The sequence below is a fragment of the Phoenix dactylifera genome, unplaced genomic scaffold (assembly GCF_009389715.1).
Source record: "Phoenix dactylifera cultivar Barhee BC4 unplaced genomic scaffold, palm_55x_up_171113_PBpolish2nd_filt_p 000516F, whole genome shotgun sequence".
Taxonomy (NCBI): domain Eukaryota; kingdom Viridiplantae; phylum Streptophyta; class Magnoliopsida; order Arecales; family Arecaceae; genus Phoenix; species Phoenix dactylifera.
In genome coordinates this window covers 13,284-30,854 of record NW_024067929.1, presented here as the reverse complement: position 1 = coordinate 30,854, position 17,571 = coordinate 13,284, and the positions used below count along the sequence as shown (strand labels likewise).

The 17,571-nt window shown below is 44.0% G+C and overlaps 1 protein-coding gene across 2 annotated transcripts; it reads right to left on the bottom strand.

Annotated features, from left to right (window-relative positions):
- On the bottom strand, window positions 1–12,412 carry LOC103718383 (trafficking protein particle complex subunit 3-like). Of its 2 annotated transcripts, XM_026808979.2 has the most exons (6): window positions 12,243–12,412; window positions 12,045–12,142; window positions 5,623–5,722; window positions 2,315–2,497; window positions 1,297–1,480; window positions 1–263 (listed from the first exon to the last, which is right to left on the bottom strand). In XM_026808979.2, the coding sequence occupies exons 1-6, from the start codon at window positions 12,297–12,299 to the stop codon at window positions 247–249; spliced, it is 639 nt and encodes a 212-aa protein (XP_026664780.2). In that variant the 5' UTR covers window positions 12,300–12,412; the 3' UTR covers window positions 1–246. The 2 variants fall into 2 exon arrangements, with proteins under 2 accessions (XP_026664780.2, XP_008805398.2); XM_008807176.4 differs by lacking the exon at window positions 1,297–1,480 and having other exon boundaries at window positions 12,243–12,404.
- Between the last annotated feature and the right edge of the window lie 5,159 nt (window positions 12,413–17,571).

Genomic DNA, 17,571 nt, shown 5'->3' with positions numbered 1-17,571 from the left:
AAGAATAACATCAAACCATTTCTTTCTATATCATGTTAAAGCGAAACGTCTTCAAAGAAGTTGGCAGAACTAATATCATAAGTACAAATATAGATGATTATTAAGAGAACCAAAAGAACTTGTGGTTGCACAGTATCAAGTTAGTCATCATCTTTGTATGGGTACTCCTCTGGAACTTGCTTTACAAGTTTTGCTTGCAGCTCATATGCATCATCACCATGTAGCATATCCCGAACCCAGGTGATTTCAGTCTTCATTGACACCTAAATCAACAGCAGCAGATCACTCTAAACAACAAACAAAAGAGAGTGCATACAGAACCATATAACGTTATACAATTCATGATACATTCATGTAATGATAATAATCTCGGGCAAGCAGTAATTGTAACCATGTGAAGTATTTTATGTCTTAAGTAAAATTTTGCAAGTCTCAGCAGCTGAACTAAAATTTGGAGAGCAAATGTCTAATCTCCACTTCACAATTTGACATACTGTAGTCATCCAAGGGGAAATTACCAAGACCTTCCCTCTTCAATTCTTGGAAAGATACAGAGAATACAGGGATAAAGAAAGGGATGACCTCTTCTAGAAAGGTATACACATCTACTGTCTGTAGGGACATATAAGAAAGCAAACCGATTATGCTCTTGACATTAAACATAATGATGACAAAAATTTGAGTTGTATTATCAAACTGCTACCTATTGGCAAACCCATATAATCTTCATCAATCTTAGAAATATCCTGGCATACTCATCGTATGAAATAATGCTAGCTAAAGAGAGATGATATGTATTGCCTATTCATCAAATGAGGAACACTTTCCCTTCAGAGAATATAGTTGCTAAAATTGTATTTGAACTGCATTATCAAGATACCAATTAATATGCAAAATAAGTTACTTTATCTAGATAGATTTTATACTCCATCCTAGAGGAACCTGCTTTAGGGCTGTTAACGAGCCGAGCCGAGCTGAGCCCGAGCCTCCTCGGGCTCGGCTTGGCTCGTTTCACAAAATTTCAGGCTCGGGCTAGGGCTCGGGCTCGGTACCGAGCTCTGTATTGGGCTCGCGCTCGAGCTTGCTTAGCACAGCAAAGGCTCGGGCTTGAGCTCGTAAAGCTCGTTTGCCCGAGCCCAAACCCACGCGCGAGCCCGAGCCCGAGCCTGCCCCATCCCCGAGCTTAGTTCGTCGTCGGAGAGAAGAACAAAGGAAGGAAAGAAAGAAAGAAAAGAAGAAGAAGAGAAGAAAGAAGGAAAGAAAGAAAGAAAAAAGAAAAGAGAAGAAAGGACTCACCGGTTCGTCGTCGCATGCGGCGGCCGCCAGCTTCGGCCGCGAGCACCGCCGGCAAGGGCGTCGGCCACAGGCACGGCCGTGGGTGCAGGCTCGGCCGTGGGCGCCACTGGCCGTGGCCCGACCCTCCCGTGCGAGGGACTCCTCCCCTAATTCGCCGATAGAGGAGGGCTTCTCCTCCCCTCCTCTGTCGCGTTAGAACGGGAAGGATGAGTCGGGAAAGAGAGAAAAAGAAAGGGGGAGAAAGGGAGAAGAAAGAAGGGGCCTCGCTGGAAGGTTCTGGAGAAACCGAGAAAAAAGGAGAAGAAAAGAAAAAGAAAGAGGAGGAGGGAATGGGTTAACGGGTTGGGTTCGAATTAACGGGTTGAGTCCGAACCCGAACCAATCCAATCCGACTAAAAGAAATTAAATGGATTTGGGTTAGCTCGGGTTGGGTTTGATTTAAATCCAACTGGGTTCAATCAGATTGGGATTTAAATTGATTAAGCCAAATAAAATTTAATTGGGTTGAGTCCAAGTTTAATTGGGACCAAATTAAATTGTTAATTGGACTGAGTCCTCATTTGGGCTCGTGAGCTACTTGGGCTCAAGCTCGAGCTCGGGCTCAGATTTAAACGGGCCTCATTTTGGGCTCGGGCTCGTTTGACTAACGAGCTGAGCTCAAGCCGGACTTTTACCGAGTCGAGCCCAACCCGAGCCCGAGCAGCTCGGCCCGTTAATAGCTCTACCTGCTTACTGTCTGAATAATGAATTTCTTATTGACTTTCAGTAGTTAACTTCAACAGAATAGCACTACCGATAGATAGTAGATACCAATCTTAAGATGGGGTGAAAGCACCAGCATCTGGTATAGTGGAAACAGGCTTCTAAAGCACTCAGCACCCTTTGTACCATAAAAAGAAAAAAAAACTTATGACAACAAAAACATGATGTGTGTTAAACAAGAAAAGTAAGATAGAAGCTGAGATGCTGTGACAAGCTGGAACAAAAATGGGAAGCTAATTAAAAGTAAGAAACCAACCATCTCCAATGCACCTCTTAGAACCCCACTCAAGATGTTACAGTAGTGAAGACCTTGGCATGTATCAGGTAGTTCCACAAAGTCTACCAAGGGATTATCCTCCAAAACGAGGCTGCAAGTTGTCCCCTCAGCATTCCAGTTGGTCACAGTAGCAGTCACCCCTAAGAACATTTTGAAACCAACCTGTTTCAGGAGCACTATTAGGCCTGTAACAAATAACGTATTCACAAAATGTTGCGGGAGACTAGTATTGAACTAAGACTGCATGTCTGTGAAAGAAACATATTTCAAGAACGAAGCCAAAAAGAAAATGTAAGATAGGCTAATAAGGCTTCAACGAAAATTCATTGTATAGCTCCATCTGAACCATCTATATTCATAGTCAACTTATTCTTACATACAAGCCAATCAAAGCCATATGCTATTCACCTCATTAATGAGTCTGAGCATATTATTGGTAGGAAGGATGATGCAACTATTTTTAACCTCAGCACAATCAAGAATTATCAATTATTTTTGTTTTCTATACCATAATAGCTAACTGAAAATTGTTGGCTCATTCATCAGAATGCAAACCTCAGCCCTTCAGGAGGCAAAATCAAACAAGATATAGTCCACAACAACAATGAACCAAATGCACAAAGATGAAGCAACGTTCAAATAAATCAGAACCAAAATAACCTGAAGACAACTCACGTGACACCAAAAAACCAAATGCTTCATCAGGGGGGGTAATAGCCCTAACAAATCTTATCACCACAAGAATGACGCTGAACAACCAGTGGATTACCTAACAAGAACTTGACCTGCTAAGTAATCATTTAGAAAGAAAGAATAGGATCCAAATATGAAGGTGTCGCCAACTAAGTATTATCACACACTAGTCACTCTAGCATTTGGCCTGGCTTCCACGCATTATAATTCCTAAAAGAAAAGTAGTTTATTTGTCAAGTGAAGCAAAAAGAAAAGAAAAGGTTAACTTGTACTCAACAGTGTAAATGGGAAAGTGAAGCAAAAAGAAAAGCATAGGCTTTATTTGTCAAGTAGAAATGTCCATGCTCTAGCAACTTTAGGAGATAATATGTGTGAGGGCCCGGTCCAATGACCGGCCCGAACTTGCCTTGGGCCTGTGGGCCGGCCCGAAGACTCTGATCCCAAAGCCACATTGTGCCCTGTGGCACAAAGCAGCAGAGAAGAAGACTCCGATAGAAGTCTTCTTCCTCCTCCGAATCCGGCGAAAATCGAGGACTCCTAGGGCAATCTGAGTATATCTAGGACTCGAAGACTTCGCCTATTTAACCTCCCTCCTCCTTGGATTTCCTCCACCGAAAATTGTCAAGAATAGTTGCCGATTCCAAGCTTCTTCTCCGAGCCTTCTTCCTCGTTTCCTGGCCAAAAAGAGCCGCTGAAAAGCCTCGCCAGACCGAGGTATGAGTTCTTCATTTCCTCTTTCTTTCTTAGTGCTTTGGCTTTCATTCCCTTGGATTAGAGCCGGCAAATTGCCAGAATCCTTCCGGCACGGGGGAGCTCTGTTTCAGCTCACTTCTTCCGACCACCACCGTCACCGGCATCCCTCGTCGAGGGCCTTAGCCCTTCCCTACATCGGCCCCTGGCCAAAGCCGGACCTCCCAATCGCCAACGAGCAGATTGGGATCCGAGATCAACCGAGCCCTTGCCCCCTATTCGGCACTGTTTTGGGGTTGATTGTTGCCGGCCTGCCGTTGCCACCCTGCCCAACATTGCCCTCCACCGCCTCCGACTATCACCTACTGGACCTCGACCGCGGCAGCCACCTTGAGCCACCCACTTGCTTCCAAGAAAGAAGAAAGAAAGAAGAAAGAAAAAAGAAGAGGAAAGAGAGAGAGAGAGAGAGCCATCTCTCTCTCCACTTTCTCTCTCCTATCTATTTTTTCTCTCTCCTTTCTCCACTTTCTCTCTCTACTTTCTCTCTAGAAGATCTAAGAAACCCAGTATCGGATCCTGTCGACCTATCTGTGAACCCGAGTTGACCCCTGTAAAGGGCCCTAATCTGCCCTGGTGCCCGAGTTGCCTACTAGATCGATCACCCTGGCCTGTTAAGTGTCCTTGAAACTTTCATTAATGGACCATATTGATTAACCTTAGCCCTGATCGAGTCCATGCCTTCTGATTTATTGATCGAATCGATCAGGTCTGACCCAACTAGAACCGCCGAAGACTGTCACCCGACCAACCATCTCCTTTCTTTATTATTTTAATTCGAATAGAAATTAATCTCGCTTTTAATGTATTTAATAAGATTAACTAAATTGCCTAATGAAGTTTGATGGTCTAAGATGAAAGAGGTAAGTCTTATACTCCTTACTAATTTTCAAATTTTCACTTATTTTTTGGTATTGTGAAAATATAAAAATAGTGTTAAATATTAATGATATCATGTTTTCTTAAAATTAAGAATCAAACATACGATATTATGAAACTAATGATTTATTGCGAATTAATGGATCTATGATTGTTTTACTGTTAAGCACTATTTGTGAACTACAAGAGATTTGAGAAGAAGTTACCTAAGGCCCAAATAATGATTCTAGAGAAGCTGTGGGTGCAATTATCACAGATGATGAGGATATGTCTCGGAGAATATAAGTGTCAAACTATAAAAACAATCATGGATGGTGAAGATTGAAGAAGTTATGGAGTATGCAAATCTTACAAGCAGAATAAGCATCACCAAAGTTCTGGTGACAAGACCATCAATGCATCAGTGTGAAAAACTATCATAAAGCCAACCAAAAGCCTTGAGCTGATCGCAACTGTCACTGTGTTGAGCATAAATTATAGATACAAGAGTGGTCAAATCAGCAGCGAGTAATTAGTGGGAACCAATGAGATTAGCATACTTAAATGAACCAAATGTATGATGGAGATCATGAAATCTTCTACAAAATAGGCTAGGAAGCTTCCAGATCAGGAACCAGCGAAGAATTATTAGTTTGATTTTATGCAAGAGATAGAGTGAAGAGAAGCGAAATCTACACTAACATGATGGGAGCAATAATTCAAGCAACTCACTTATAAAAACGAAATACTTCTACATAAATGAGAGATGCAAACTAAACCAAAAAATGGTTCATGTAACCAAATTCTATAATGTATGTCTACAGATGAGCAAAAACCAGCTTATAGAGAGAGAGATACAGAGAGAGACAGAGAGAGATCATGCTCAAATCAAATGGAAATGTCGACTGAGTGTGTTCAATTGCAAATTCAAATAACCGTATATGTGCAAATCTTCAAACACATATCAAGATAGTTAATCTGAAAAACACCTTTGCAATTATATCAGCTGTTTCCTTGAAGTCAACACATCTGGATACATTGGACTTGGCTAGAAATTCATCAATCAATCGAACTCCAATATTATAACCCCTGTAAAATATGCAATAAGATATGAGAACAAAGTAACAGTTTGCCATGGGAGACCAACTCAAATGGCATGCAGTCAAACATGCAGTACAGCTACAAACATTAAGAGAGTCAGATCAGTGGAATTGCATTTCAGTATTCAATCAGATACATAGTCATACACAGAGGAGCATTGATAATACACATACGCAGTCATATGGAGTTATGGAATATTGCAACTAGAATAACTGAAGCGCAATTTGTTTTCATCCAAATAGAGTAAGAAAAAGCCAAAGGATGTTTAAGTTGTCTCGGCCCTGCTAAGTTGATACGAACTTATGGTAACAGAAAATGAATAAATGTATCCTCCAGATAAAGGAAGAAGTTCCAGTTTTACTGCCATTCGATTCTCTAGAAATGGAAAATCATTCAGGGATTTCAATCAATCATGATCTACTGCCTTTGATTATCATCAACAGCTGGACTGATAAATCGGGGGGAAGCCGGGAGAAAGAGAGTGGTGAAGGCTGCCTTCAGTAGCCATTGATGGTGGTAAATGTTGCAGGGACATCTAGTGATGAACAATAGTAAGTGATGAGTGAGTGAGGGAAAAAGGAGGAGCAGCAGCAGCAGCAGGAGGAGGAGGAAAATGGGAGAGAGCTCAAGAATTACCACATGGATAGGATAGCAAGCGGAGAGGCATAAGGGGATGTTCTTTGGTGGAGACAGGGAAAAGTGAACTTTCCATTTTCCAAATGGTTAAGGTGGAAATAGCCTCATATTTCCAGAAATTTAGAAATTCATCTCACTATTCTAATATTTTCTGACTTCTGATCAGACAAAAAGTTAGAAAATTGGCTTTTCCTGACATTTTCCATGGGGAACTAAAGAGACCTTTAAGATATGCACTAGATACGTCTGGACAAGCACACAACAAATTAGTTATTACCAAAATACCCTCTAATTTTTGCATTTCAAATTTAATTGTGTATGAGCCATTTGCCACCATATAAATAATATCTTTACATTCTTTGTATACAGTATACACTACATGTGTTTTTATGACGCAAAAAAAAAGGTGCAAAATCTAGCATATGTTGAGGAAAAACTAGTTCACTATTCAAATAATATTCACGAAAATGAAAAGTTTATGAAGTCAGTTCTTAGGTATGGACAAAACCAGGGAGACAAGAGATAGTACATTCAACTTTGATCTACTCAGTGGAATTTTGAATCATTCGGTCACATGTTACTAGACCTAAGGTTTTGTTCTCGACAACCTTTCATTAAATCTGAAAACATGTACAGTACGATGCCTGATGCAATAGAACAATGACTACAGTGTATAAAGCCCATGAAAAATAAAATTATGTCGGTAGAAATATTAAGGAAAACAAGCATGGATTAATAGTCAACTATCACATGGTCAAAATAGGAAAATTGCTTAAGATAAATATGTCTATCATAATAAATTTGAGGGAATATACAAGGCCAGATTTCAAATGATCCACATTTTTTATGTGTGTGTGTTGGGGGGTGGGGAGTAGAACACATAGAAATGGAGGTTTTGTTTATATAGAGATATGTGTGAAAAAGATACATATTGAGCATTGAGAGGAAGGTGTACCTAGACCTGTTAATTGATGACTTCTTCCTACATTTTTTTTATCTCCTTGTCAACGCATCTGTATAGGCTTGTATGGTTTAATACCAAATGCTATCTTACCAATCTACAAAAAGATGTCTATATGCAAGGCAGCGCTTCGCAGAATGTATTGCCCCTGTGAATTCGCATCCAATTCCTCTGTGTATGACCTCACCTCACAATATATTGCTAGCGAAAAGCGCAACAATGCACGAGAAAGTAGGAATATGTTTACAGTGCAACAAAAATGAGTTCTGTGGGGACCAGTGGAAACCTACTAATGTCCAAAGCATGCCAGGACAAATGATATCTGTTCTCATAAATAATAAAATACATCATCATGTATGTTTGAGGGAGTTTCATTTTCTATTCCTCTTCCATATATTTTTGGTATACTTGATTCTAACTTTCTTGACTAAGTCATAGAAGTGTATGTTTGATGAGAATTTGATTCGAAAGTTATGACGTTGTGATTTGAAAGAAATCCTGCTGATATTTATTATTAATGCACATTTTTAATAAACATGTAACGATGGACCATGCTAATGATGGACCGAGCCTTTCAGCCTATTCCTGATCTTGCTAATTAAGGGATCCAGACCAGTCATTCAGCAAATATTGACCAAGAATTAGATCAAAGGTGTTGAAATTTTCCGAAACCTTTACTTGTTAAACATCATATTTGCCTCACCCTTCAACTTTCTTTTCTTTTACTTGTTCGCTCTTAGACTAATGTAGTCCATTTTTCAGAAGTCTTATTGTTAAGGCCTCAATTCTTAATTTGTTTGTTAATCTTTTTTTTTAAAAAAAAAAATAAACGAATGCCACAATTTGCTAATCTTGATTTCATTTCAACTAATGTTATGATTCTCACATTTATTGATAAAATATTTTGGGTGAGGTGGATGTAAGAAGCATACTTATTCTAATCAACCAATCATTGCATTAAAATGCTAAGAAAGGATTAGGAACATATCTGTCAATTTTTTATTTCTAAAGTCATGTAATTTAAGTTTTAAAATTAGTTAGTTAAGTAAATGATCCAGAATAAGTCTATGCTACTTAACATTTAGTGGCTATATATGTATAGGAAAAGGTGATTCCCAAAATGTTAGCACAATAAAATGAAATCCATGTTATCTTTATAAATTCCTCTCTCTTTTCTGAGGCATGGTGGATTCCATGCTTATTCAGTGATCTGGGCTTAGAATTGCCCTTACATTGGCATGGACTCAATGAGAGCACCCATTCATGAAAATTCTTTGATCTAACCTAATAAACAGATATATCATCCTTCTAAGGCTCGTCAATCAGTTCTCAACAAGTGGCAGGGAAGGTCCCAAATATGATGTCATAGGACATAAGTATAGAACATTTTCTAGACGTTGATAATGCAGCAACAAGCTCGAATAACATGATGAACCACTAGGCTGTATCAATTGATATGTTAATGGGTCGATAAAAAGTGCAGCTTGCCAAGACATTAGAGCAGATGGATGAAAAGTTTGATGAGCTTGAATCCTTGATTTTACGATGATTCAACTAATATATGTTTGTCCAATTTATTTCCACATGCCAAACAGATGAAATGCCATTTGCCTAAAAAGAGATGTTAAAATTGATTCACAAATTCCATCATCTTTTTTCTTTCTCTCTTCTTTTCTCATAAAAAAGAGACTCCAAGATTCAATTATTTTTATGGGTTTGAGAAATTGCTCCTACATATAATCACAAGCTCAATTGAAACTCTCGCCCTTAATTTTTGATCAGATTAAAAATAAACTCTGAACCTCTACAAAGATGCAATCATGAAGATCGATGCTCACTAAAGACCCTCAGTTACTATACTCAACTTTAATTGTGCATTTTGTTGTCTGTTGCAACCCCTCTTTAATAGCTTACTTTCAGGGTATCATGCAAACAGTGTGTGTGTCTATGATATCAACTCATGATGACTTGTTACCAGTCAATAAGGCTCAGTACCACTCCGTACCAAGCCTAAGGTCCTCTGTTTTGTTTTGTCATGGCATGGCAGGTGTTAGCAGGGCACAACATGGCACCACAAGTGCAGTTTTGGCCACTGGCCAGCATACCTCATGCCAGCCTCACTTGAATCCTTTCTGTCCATGAAATCTTTGCCATCCATGACATCTTAGCCTTATTTTACCTTTGAATTCTTCCTCTTTGGTTATGTATTTATTTCTTTGTACCAAGGTTGGCAGAACCGTCCCGAACTGGACGGTTCCGGCAACGAAAATGAGACCCGTTGCCGAAGCCGGAGAAGGAGAAGGAAAGAGAGAGCAAGTGGAGGAGGAAGGGCCAGAGAAGGGTGGCGGAGGGCCGGCAGGAAAGGCTGCGGCCGGTTTTTCTGAAAAATTTTGTGATTTTTAAGTAAAGTCAACAAGTAAAATTTTGCCTGAAAAATTTTTAAGTGATTCAGCCGCGGCCTCCGTCAGCCCTCTGCCGGCATCTGCCACCCTCCTCCGGCCCTCCCTCCCTCGCTCGCTCTCTCTTTCTCTTTTCCTTTCTCCCACAGTGTCGTGCCCTCTCTCGGTACAGGCCAGGTATGGTCCGTACCGAGTCGTCCTGTTGGAGAACCGATACGGTGCCCGGTACTGGTTCCGCCGACCTTACTTTGTACCACTATAATTCCTCAGTAATTTTTTATTACTCATGTATACGGATTTAAGTAGGATGTGTCATATCTGTGTCACTCATAAGCCAATGCAATAAGATACAATATCGTATCTTGTCATGCTATGTTGGTCATTTTCCGAGCATGATGCATGAACATGGATACAAGAGCCAGATTCAGACATATATATGACTGTTAGATTTGGCATGGAAAAGATATAAGGGGATAAGTCGAAAAATAAATGTTAAAAATTTATTTATGATAACTTTTTAATATTTTATAGGGTTGGAAAAAGTTCAAAAATAATAGAAATAATTTTTAAATTATTTCATCTTCTAAATCAAATGAGAAAGTGCTTACTTATTGATAAGTGCGAAAGTATTAGTGACTGATTAATTCGTAACACCAGTCTTGATTACAGGCACTCCAATGATTGTCACTTCTTTATTGCATAAAGTGAAAGTTTTATACTAGCAAATTGCTTATGCTCTTATATATCTTAAGTAATGGTTAATGCTCCCTTATGTCCTAAATAATGGATAATGCTCCCATATGTCCTAAATAATGAATAATGCTCCCATATATCCAAAATAATGGTTACGAGCACTCATTTGGTTTAAATCGAAAAACCAACTGGAGGGAATGACACACATCCACAATCATCAAGACATGTTGACCCAACTCTTTAAGCTGGACATGAGAGTCCAAGTAACAATAGCATTGAGGCGCACTAACAAAGAAAGATGGAAAGGCATGTCCATGCAACATGGACCAGCAAAAATAAAAATGTGATCCCTTTGTTCCTGTTCACGTCTTCATATTACTTCCTTGCCTAAAATTACTGGGGAAATTTTAAGCATCTAGGTGCTCAGCACCTTTATGGCCACCTGCCTTGAGCTAGTTCTGTTACATCAAGGGCTGGTTAGGGAATAATAAAAGCAAGAATCATCCACAAACTTTTCCTCATCTAACTTTTTTATTGTGCTCTGCATGGTTAACTTCTCATGACAAAGTCGTTTCTCCTGGCATATTCTTAATATTCAAAAAATATTGCAAAATCTTTTTTACAAATTATCCAATACTAAAGAATGAGCGCTACTAGTTACCAACTAGAGTATTAGAATCTTCAAAACCTTCCACGAGCTCTCAAAAGAAGAATATAAAAATGCACATTCAATAAAACCCTATCCTGATAAAGAAGTAGATGGTACTCAATAGGTCTACAAAGGCATATTTGCCAAGATACCAGAAAAGCAATTTCTCATAGGATTTGATTATGAATATGATCCATGAGAAACGGAGAAATCCTCATTATGGTTCTAAATAAATGTTCCAATTTTCTGAAATAAGACAAGGAATCATAAAGTAAATATGATAGTTAATATTTTAAAAGTCTCAAACTTCTAATCATGCCGTAATAGTAATTGGTGGATCCTTAATTTAATCTCTCCATTAATAGGAGCATCAAGAGAATCAGAAGGCCAATTGAATTTCATGATTCCAGTCTCATTAAGGTTGGGCTGACCGCTTCATCCACTCATTAATCTGAATAGATGGGACCAGTCACTGAGACTGCGATTTAACTCCTAGTTCAATAAAAGTGCCAGACAACTCAGTTGAAAAAGTTGGACCTTGAAGCTTTGAAACTTCGTAAGGATTATGTTGTAAACGAATTTTAAGTATCCTTCCTCATAACTACACAATAGCAGCGAAAATCATGAGAGAAAAAATTGGGGACTGTTATCACATTACCATCCTGAGTCATTCAACATAAAAAAAAAAAAAATCGATTCCTTCCTCCAGCCAGAATCAACCATAAAGGCAGCTCCTCCTCCATATGAATAAGTCCATAGAGTATTAGCTCTAGATTCAGTACACCTCGCAGTGCCCCACAATGTAACACTATAAATTAATCACTACAGGTATAAATTCATGAAACCGTGAAGTTAATTTAACTATCCAGCTTCAAATCAAGAGACGATAAAAAAAAATTAAAGAGGAATAAGAAAGAAAGATTTTTCAGGGAAACATATTTTAATCGAACAATTAAATGAGGAGAAGTGTACATCAGATCGAGCTGCTTGTTAACCTCCTCCACCTCCTCCAGATCAGCGAGGAGCTGCCGTACGATCGCCCCATATGTGAGGGTGAACAGCTCCGCGTTCTGCCTAGGAAAAGAAAAATTAGTACGAAAACAAGTGGTTGAAAAGGGTAGCATGCGAATAGGAACTGGGAGGAACAGGGTTAGGGTTTTGGTTTCTCACGACGCGTTCGACGTTGGCGAAGAGCGGATCCCCGGTCTTTGGGGCGAGAGGGGCCATCGGAATTGCAGGGAAGTGGGGCTGCGGCTGGCGTTGGTGATGCCTATTGCCAAAGAACAATGGTATCAAGAACGGCCGATGTAACGGCTCGGAGGCGCGCCTCGTTACATCTCAATATTTGCCTGATCACGGGCCTTCTGGCCGTCCAGCCCGGTCCGAAATTTTTCGGGCTTGGGCATTAAAAAAAGGTCCATAAATTCGGCCTAGGTAAAAAAAGCGGCCCGACCAAAAAAATCGGACCGAGCCTGATCGGATCATTTTGGCCCATTTTCAGATTCCAAATAAAGAAAAAATCGGACCTGTCGGATCAGGCCTATTGGGTCGGGCCGGGCTAGACGGGCCTAGAACCAGATTTATAAAATCGGATCAGGCCTGGACAAAAATTTAAGCCCGACAGTCAGGTCGGGCCGGGCCTAGGCATAGCCATCGGGCCTAATTTCTACTCTAGAGACCGGCCCGAGTCCGGCCCGAGCCCGGCCCGGCCCGGATTTTGATCAGCTCTAGCCAGGAATTTGAGACTTACCTGCCTGAAGGATGCCAAATAAATTATATTAGCTAGCTTCTTGTATTTTTTTTTAACCCATCTTGAAAAGTTGTTCCATGAAGATACCATGGGATTCAGCCCAAAACAAACTTATTAAATAAAACCTTAAATGACAAATGATACAAACAATTTTAGGTGCTCTTCTTGGGAGCATTGCAAGTATTAATGCTTGTGATTTTCTTCATCTTAGAATCAAATCTATGAGAAATTTATTCTTATCAAGATCCTAAAAATACCAGAGAAATTTAATCTTTGTCCTATAGATTTAGTTGCTTGGTTTATTAGCGCAAAAAAAAAAAAAGGATACATACCTACTAGAAATCTAGCACATGCTATGCAAATGCTACACAATGAGAGTGTCTTTAAAAATTGGAAATATGGCGAGGGTCTGATGCTGAATTGGCACTACACGATAAGATTAGGCTTTGAAATTCAGTAAACAGTGAACTCCCAGATTAGTTCCCTATCTAAATCGTGCTCCTTTTATGCAAGATTTATGCAAGATGTGGAAGGTCCACAAATCTAATACATAGGCGACAACGGGGCTTTCACATTATAATAGTAATAGATGTATCATGTTATATATTGCATCTTGAGTCATTTTCCTCAATAATCGATAAAAATCACTCAAATTAGCTAGCATATTTGTCCTCAATAAAGCTCCATAGTAACTTGCTACTACATATATACATACATATGTATGCATTTATGTATGAAATTGTATGGTCGTGCATATGGAGATATATGAATATCATGTTGATTTACTCGATATTGTGAGAGATTTGTTTCAATATTTTTAGAGTGCTAAATTTATGCATAGTAACAACATATCTATCTATTTATACCATATCTTAACTATATAGCTAGCAACCAAAGGTAAGTGCAACATGAATGAAGTTCTATAAAATCAGAGCGGATGATAATCACATGACTCTAATTGAGACTAAATAGAGTTCGGCTACAAAATCATACATGGATGGAGATCTAGGGCAAATAGATAGTGTTGCTGGTGGTCCAAACCGAGAACGATTGGCACAGCGGTGTGAACGGGGTTCCGTTTGAGTTGCCTTGGTTGGTGTTGATTGCACTCCACCTTCCACCGGGAAACCTGCAAGCAAGCCTCGCACCACCACTGGGGTAGTGGGGGCCCTCCGACGATCAAGTCAGAGGAGATTGGAGGAGAAGGAGAGATAATAGTAGCAAGTAAGAGAATGCTCTGGAAGTTCTTGCTTACCTCCCCTTCTCCTCCCAGCCGCATATATACCAGGCTGGGGGGTCTTTCAGGGGGGTTCGTCATCGTGGGGCACGATGGAGCTGCCACTGACACGGCCGTTACAGGGCGTCGTGGGGCAGCGCTGGGTACGGCCATGACAGGGCGTAGTGGAGCTCCGCCTTGTACGGCTGTTACAGGGGATCGTGGAGCAGCGCCAGATACAACCGTTGCAGGGAGTAGTGGAGCAGGAGGCTGCGGCGTGCCTCTGGGGAATAGGCTGTCGTTGTCGAGAGATGTCCGACTCGGGGTCGGGCTGCGGAGACGAAGATGTCCAACTCGGGGTCGGATTGCTGGATCAAGGGGCAGCCGACTCGGGGTCGGGCTGCGGAGCCGATGATATCCGACTCAGGGTCGGATTGCTGGATCAAGGGGCAGCCGACTCGGGGTCGGGCTGCGGAGCCGAAGATGTCCGACTCGGGGTCGGATTGCTGGATCAAGGGGCTGCCGACTCGGGGTCGGGCTGCGGAGCCAAAGATGTCCGACTCGGGGTCGGATTGCTGGATCAAGGGGCTGCCGTAGTCTTCCTGGGCGCGCGTGCCGGTCACGTGGGGCATGGTGGCTAAGTTCCCCCGTAACAGTAGCCCCCCACTTCCGAGCCTGGAACCAGAAGGGGAACGGGTGAAGGGAGTGATGCTTCGAGATTGCCGCCATCCCTCGGAGAGGCGCGCGCGCTTCGAGCTCCCCGCCTTCTTTATGGCGTATGGCGGTTGTTGCTGACCTGGCAGTCTGAGGATTTCGGCGGACATCCTTCCTTAATGGCGTCGATTCGCCTTTGGGGCGCGAGCGACCCTTCGGCAGCCAGGCGTCCTCTGGCGTCACCGAGGCGTCACCCACCTTTCCGCCTATTTAACCGGGGGCCCTCCTCCGTCCGTCTTTCTCTTTACAGACATCTTCGAGTTTCTCCTTTGCGCTGCCGTCATTGCCGTCGGACTGTTCGCTTGCTCCTCCTTTGACGCTCTCGGAGCCGTTCTTTCTTCTCTTCCGGTGAGTTGCCCCATTCTTCAATTTAAGGCTCTCCATACTTTCTCCTTTTGTATTAGTGTACTCCAGTCGTTCCGGTCCTTTCCCCCTTCTTGACCCCGTCCTGACCGTAGATTCACTGGCCATTAGGGATGGGCGAAGTGAGAGCAGACCGCATTAAGTCGGAGCTGGTCGCCGAAGACCTAGATAGGTTCGTGGCTCGATACCACCTTCCCGAGGCCTGCAATGTTACGCTCCCGGGGCCTGAGGAGAGGATGTCCCATCCTCCTCCAGGGAAGGTTGCCATCAATGAGGGCATTCTTCAGGCCGGGTTCCGCTTTCCCCCCTCGGACTTAGTCGTTCAGGTGCTTCGGGGTTTAAGAGTGGCGCCGACGCAACTGGTGCCGAACTCATGGCGCGCCCTGACGGCCTTTCAGGTTCTCTGCCGTATGCACGAGGTTCCCGCCACCCTGAATGTCTTTTGGGAATGCTACGGCCTGAGCGGCCACCCCCAGGACAAAGGGTGGTGGTGCTTTGCGGCGCGGCGAGGGTGCGGCCTCGTCAAGGAGGCTCCTACCTCCATTCACGGCTGGAAGGGGCGCTTCTTTTTCGTTGACGCAGATCCCTCTTGGGGAATCAGGGCAACCTGGGAGACGCCGATGAAGTCCCCGATTGGCCTATCGAGGTTGTCGAGGGAGGAATCCGATGGCGTCGCCGTCTTGAAGGGGTTGGTTGCCGAGGGCCGGCTCCCCTCGGTGGCTCGCCTTATTTCCGAGGATACCTTGGTGAACGTCGGTCTGAGCTCGGTCCCCGCTGACCGTGAGCCCGCCACCATTTCTTTTTTAGCTCTTTTCTCCTCTTTCGTCTCGTTTTTTCCTTCAGTTTCTCAACCTCCGACCACCTCGTCCTTTTTGCAGAGATCGACGACGTCATGCGGTCGGACAAGGCAACGGCTGTTGGTAGGACGTCCCTACTGGAAGCAGTCCGGAGGAAGAAACGAGCTCCTCCGAGCGGGGCCCCACCGGCGAAGAAGTCCCGCCGGCAGGCGACTCCGACGCCGACAGACGGGTCCGGACCCACCGATCAGGGGGACGCCGCGGGCGCGGACCGGCAGTTGACGCTGTATCAGCCCTCCGATGCCGAGACTACCGTTTCTCCGGAGGCATCACCCGAGCGCGCCCGAGATGGACGGGTCGGACGTGATCGGTCCCCAGCCCAGCCTTCGACTTGGTCGGCTCCGGATGATACGAGGAAGGACGCGCTGAGGCCCCGGCCGAGCGGGACCCTGTCAATTTCAGGGGCGGTCCCCGCCCCGAGCATGGTCAGCATGACTATTCCCCAAGCGATGGGTAAGGGTAAGGCTGCAGAACCACCGTCCGACTCCGGGGAGAAGTCGGGGTCGGCCTTCACTTTCGCCGGCGCCCGAAACCTCATCGAGACGGTGCTGCTGGAGAAGGACCGCAGGCAGGTCCGGGAGATGAGGGTCCCTGACATTGGGGCTGCCAGCTGCGTCTGTCTCATGTCGGTGAGTGTTCTTGTGGTCGCTTTCATCATTTATAGGCTCTGTTGATCCCCGCCTGACGCCCTCGTTTTTCCTATCTCTTAGCTCGCCCAGTACATGATCCGCCTGGAGGAGTGCTACGAGGAACAGGCGAGGCTTCTGGCGAGGGCCGAGAGCCAACTGAAGGCAGTAGAGGAGGGAGGTCAGGCTGCGGCGGGGAGGACGACCAGGGACCTCGAGATGAGGCTCCAGGTGGCCGAAGAGCGGGCACTCGGCTTCGTCACTCTCGAGAGGCAACTGTTGGAGGCTCAGGAGCAACTCAAGGTTGCCTCGGGTCTCGAGGGCGAGATCAAGAAGGCGGAGGAGCGGGCCGAGAAGCAGTCTCGGAAGGCTGCCGACTACCGGGAGAGGTGGGAGAAGGCCCAGCGGTCAGCCGACAACGCCCGCAACCGAACCCGGTCTCTTGAAGCCAAGCTGGGCGAATTGGAGTCGGCCTTGGAGAAGTCCCGCGCGAGCGACCAGGAGCTTCAGTCGCGCCTGGAGGAGGCTGAGGCTGCTCGCATTGCTGCCGAGGCGAAGCACAAGGAGGCTCAGGCTGATCTGCTGAGGATCTCCTCCGAGGCGGACGACCGGATTGTGGCGAAGGTCTTGGAGGCGAAAGCTCAGATTATGGAGCCGGCAGAGGCGGCGCTGGCCGAGAAGAGTGCGGAAATCGGGCGTCAGGCGGTGCAGGCTTATCGTCAGTCCGCCGAGTTCACCCGTGATATGTCGGAGGCGGTACAGGCCTATCGTCAGTCTGACGAGTTCGTCCGTGACATGTCGGACGCGGGGTCCGACTCCTTTATCTTAGGCTTCGAGGAAGGCCTGACAAGGGTGTCGGCTAAGTACCCCGAAATTGACCTGAGTGGGATCTCTCTTCTAGACTCCTCTCTGGCGCCATTGCCTGCTGATTCTCCAACCGCCTCCCTACCCCCTGCGGACGTGCCCGGCGTTC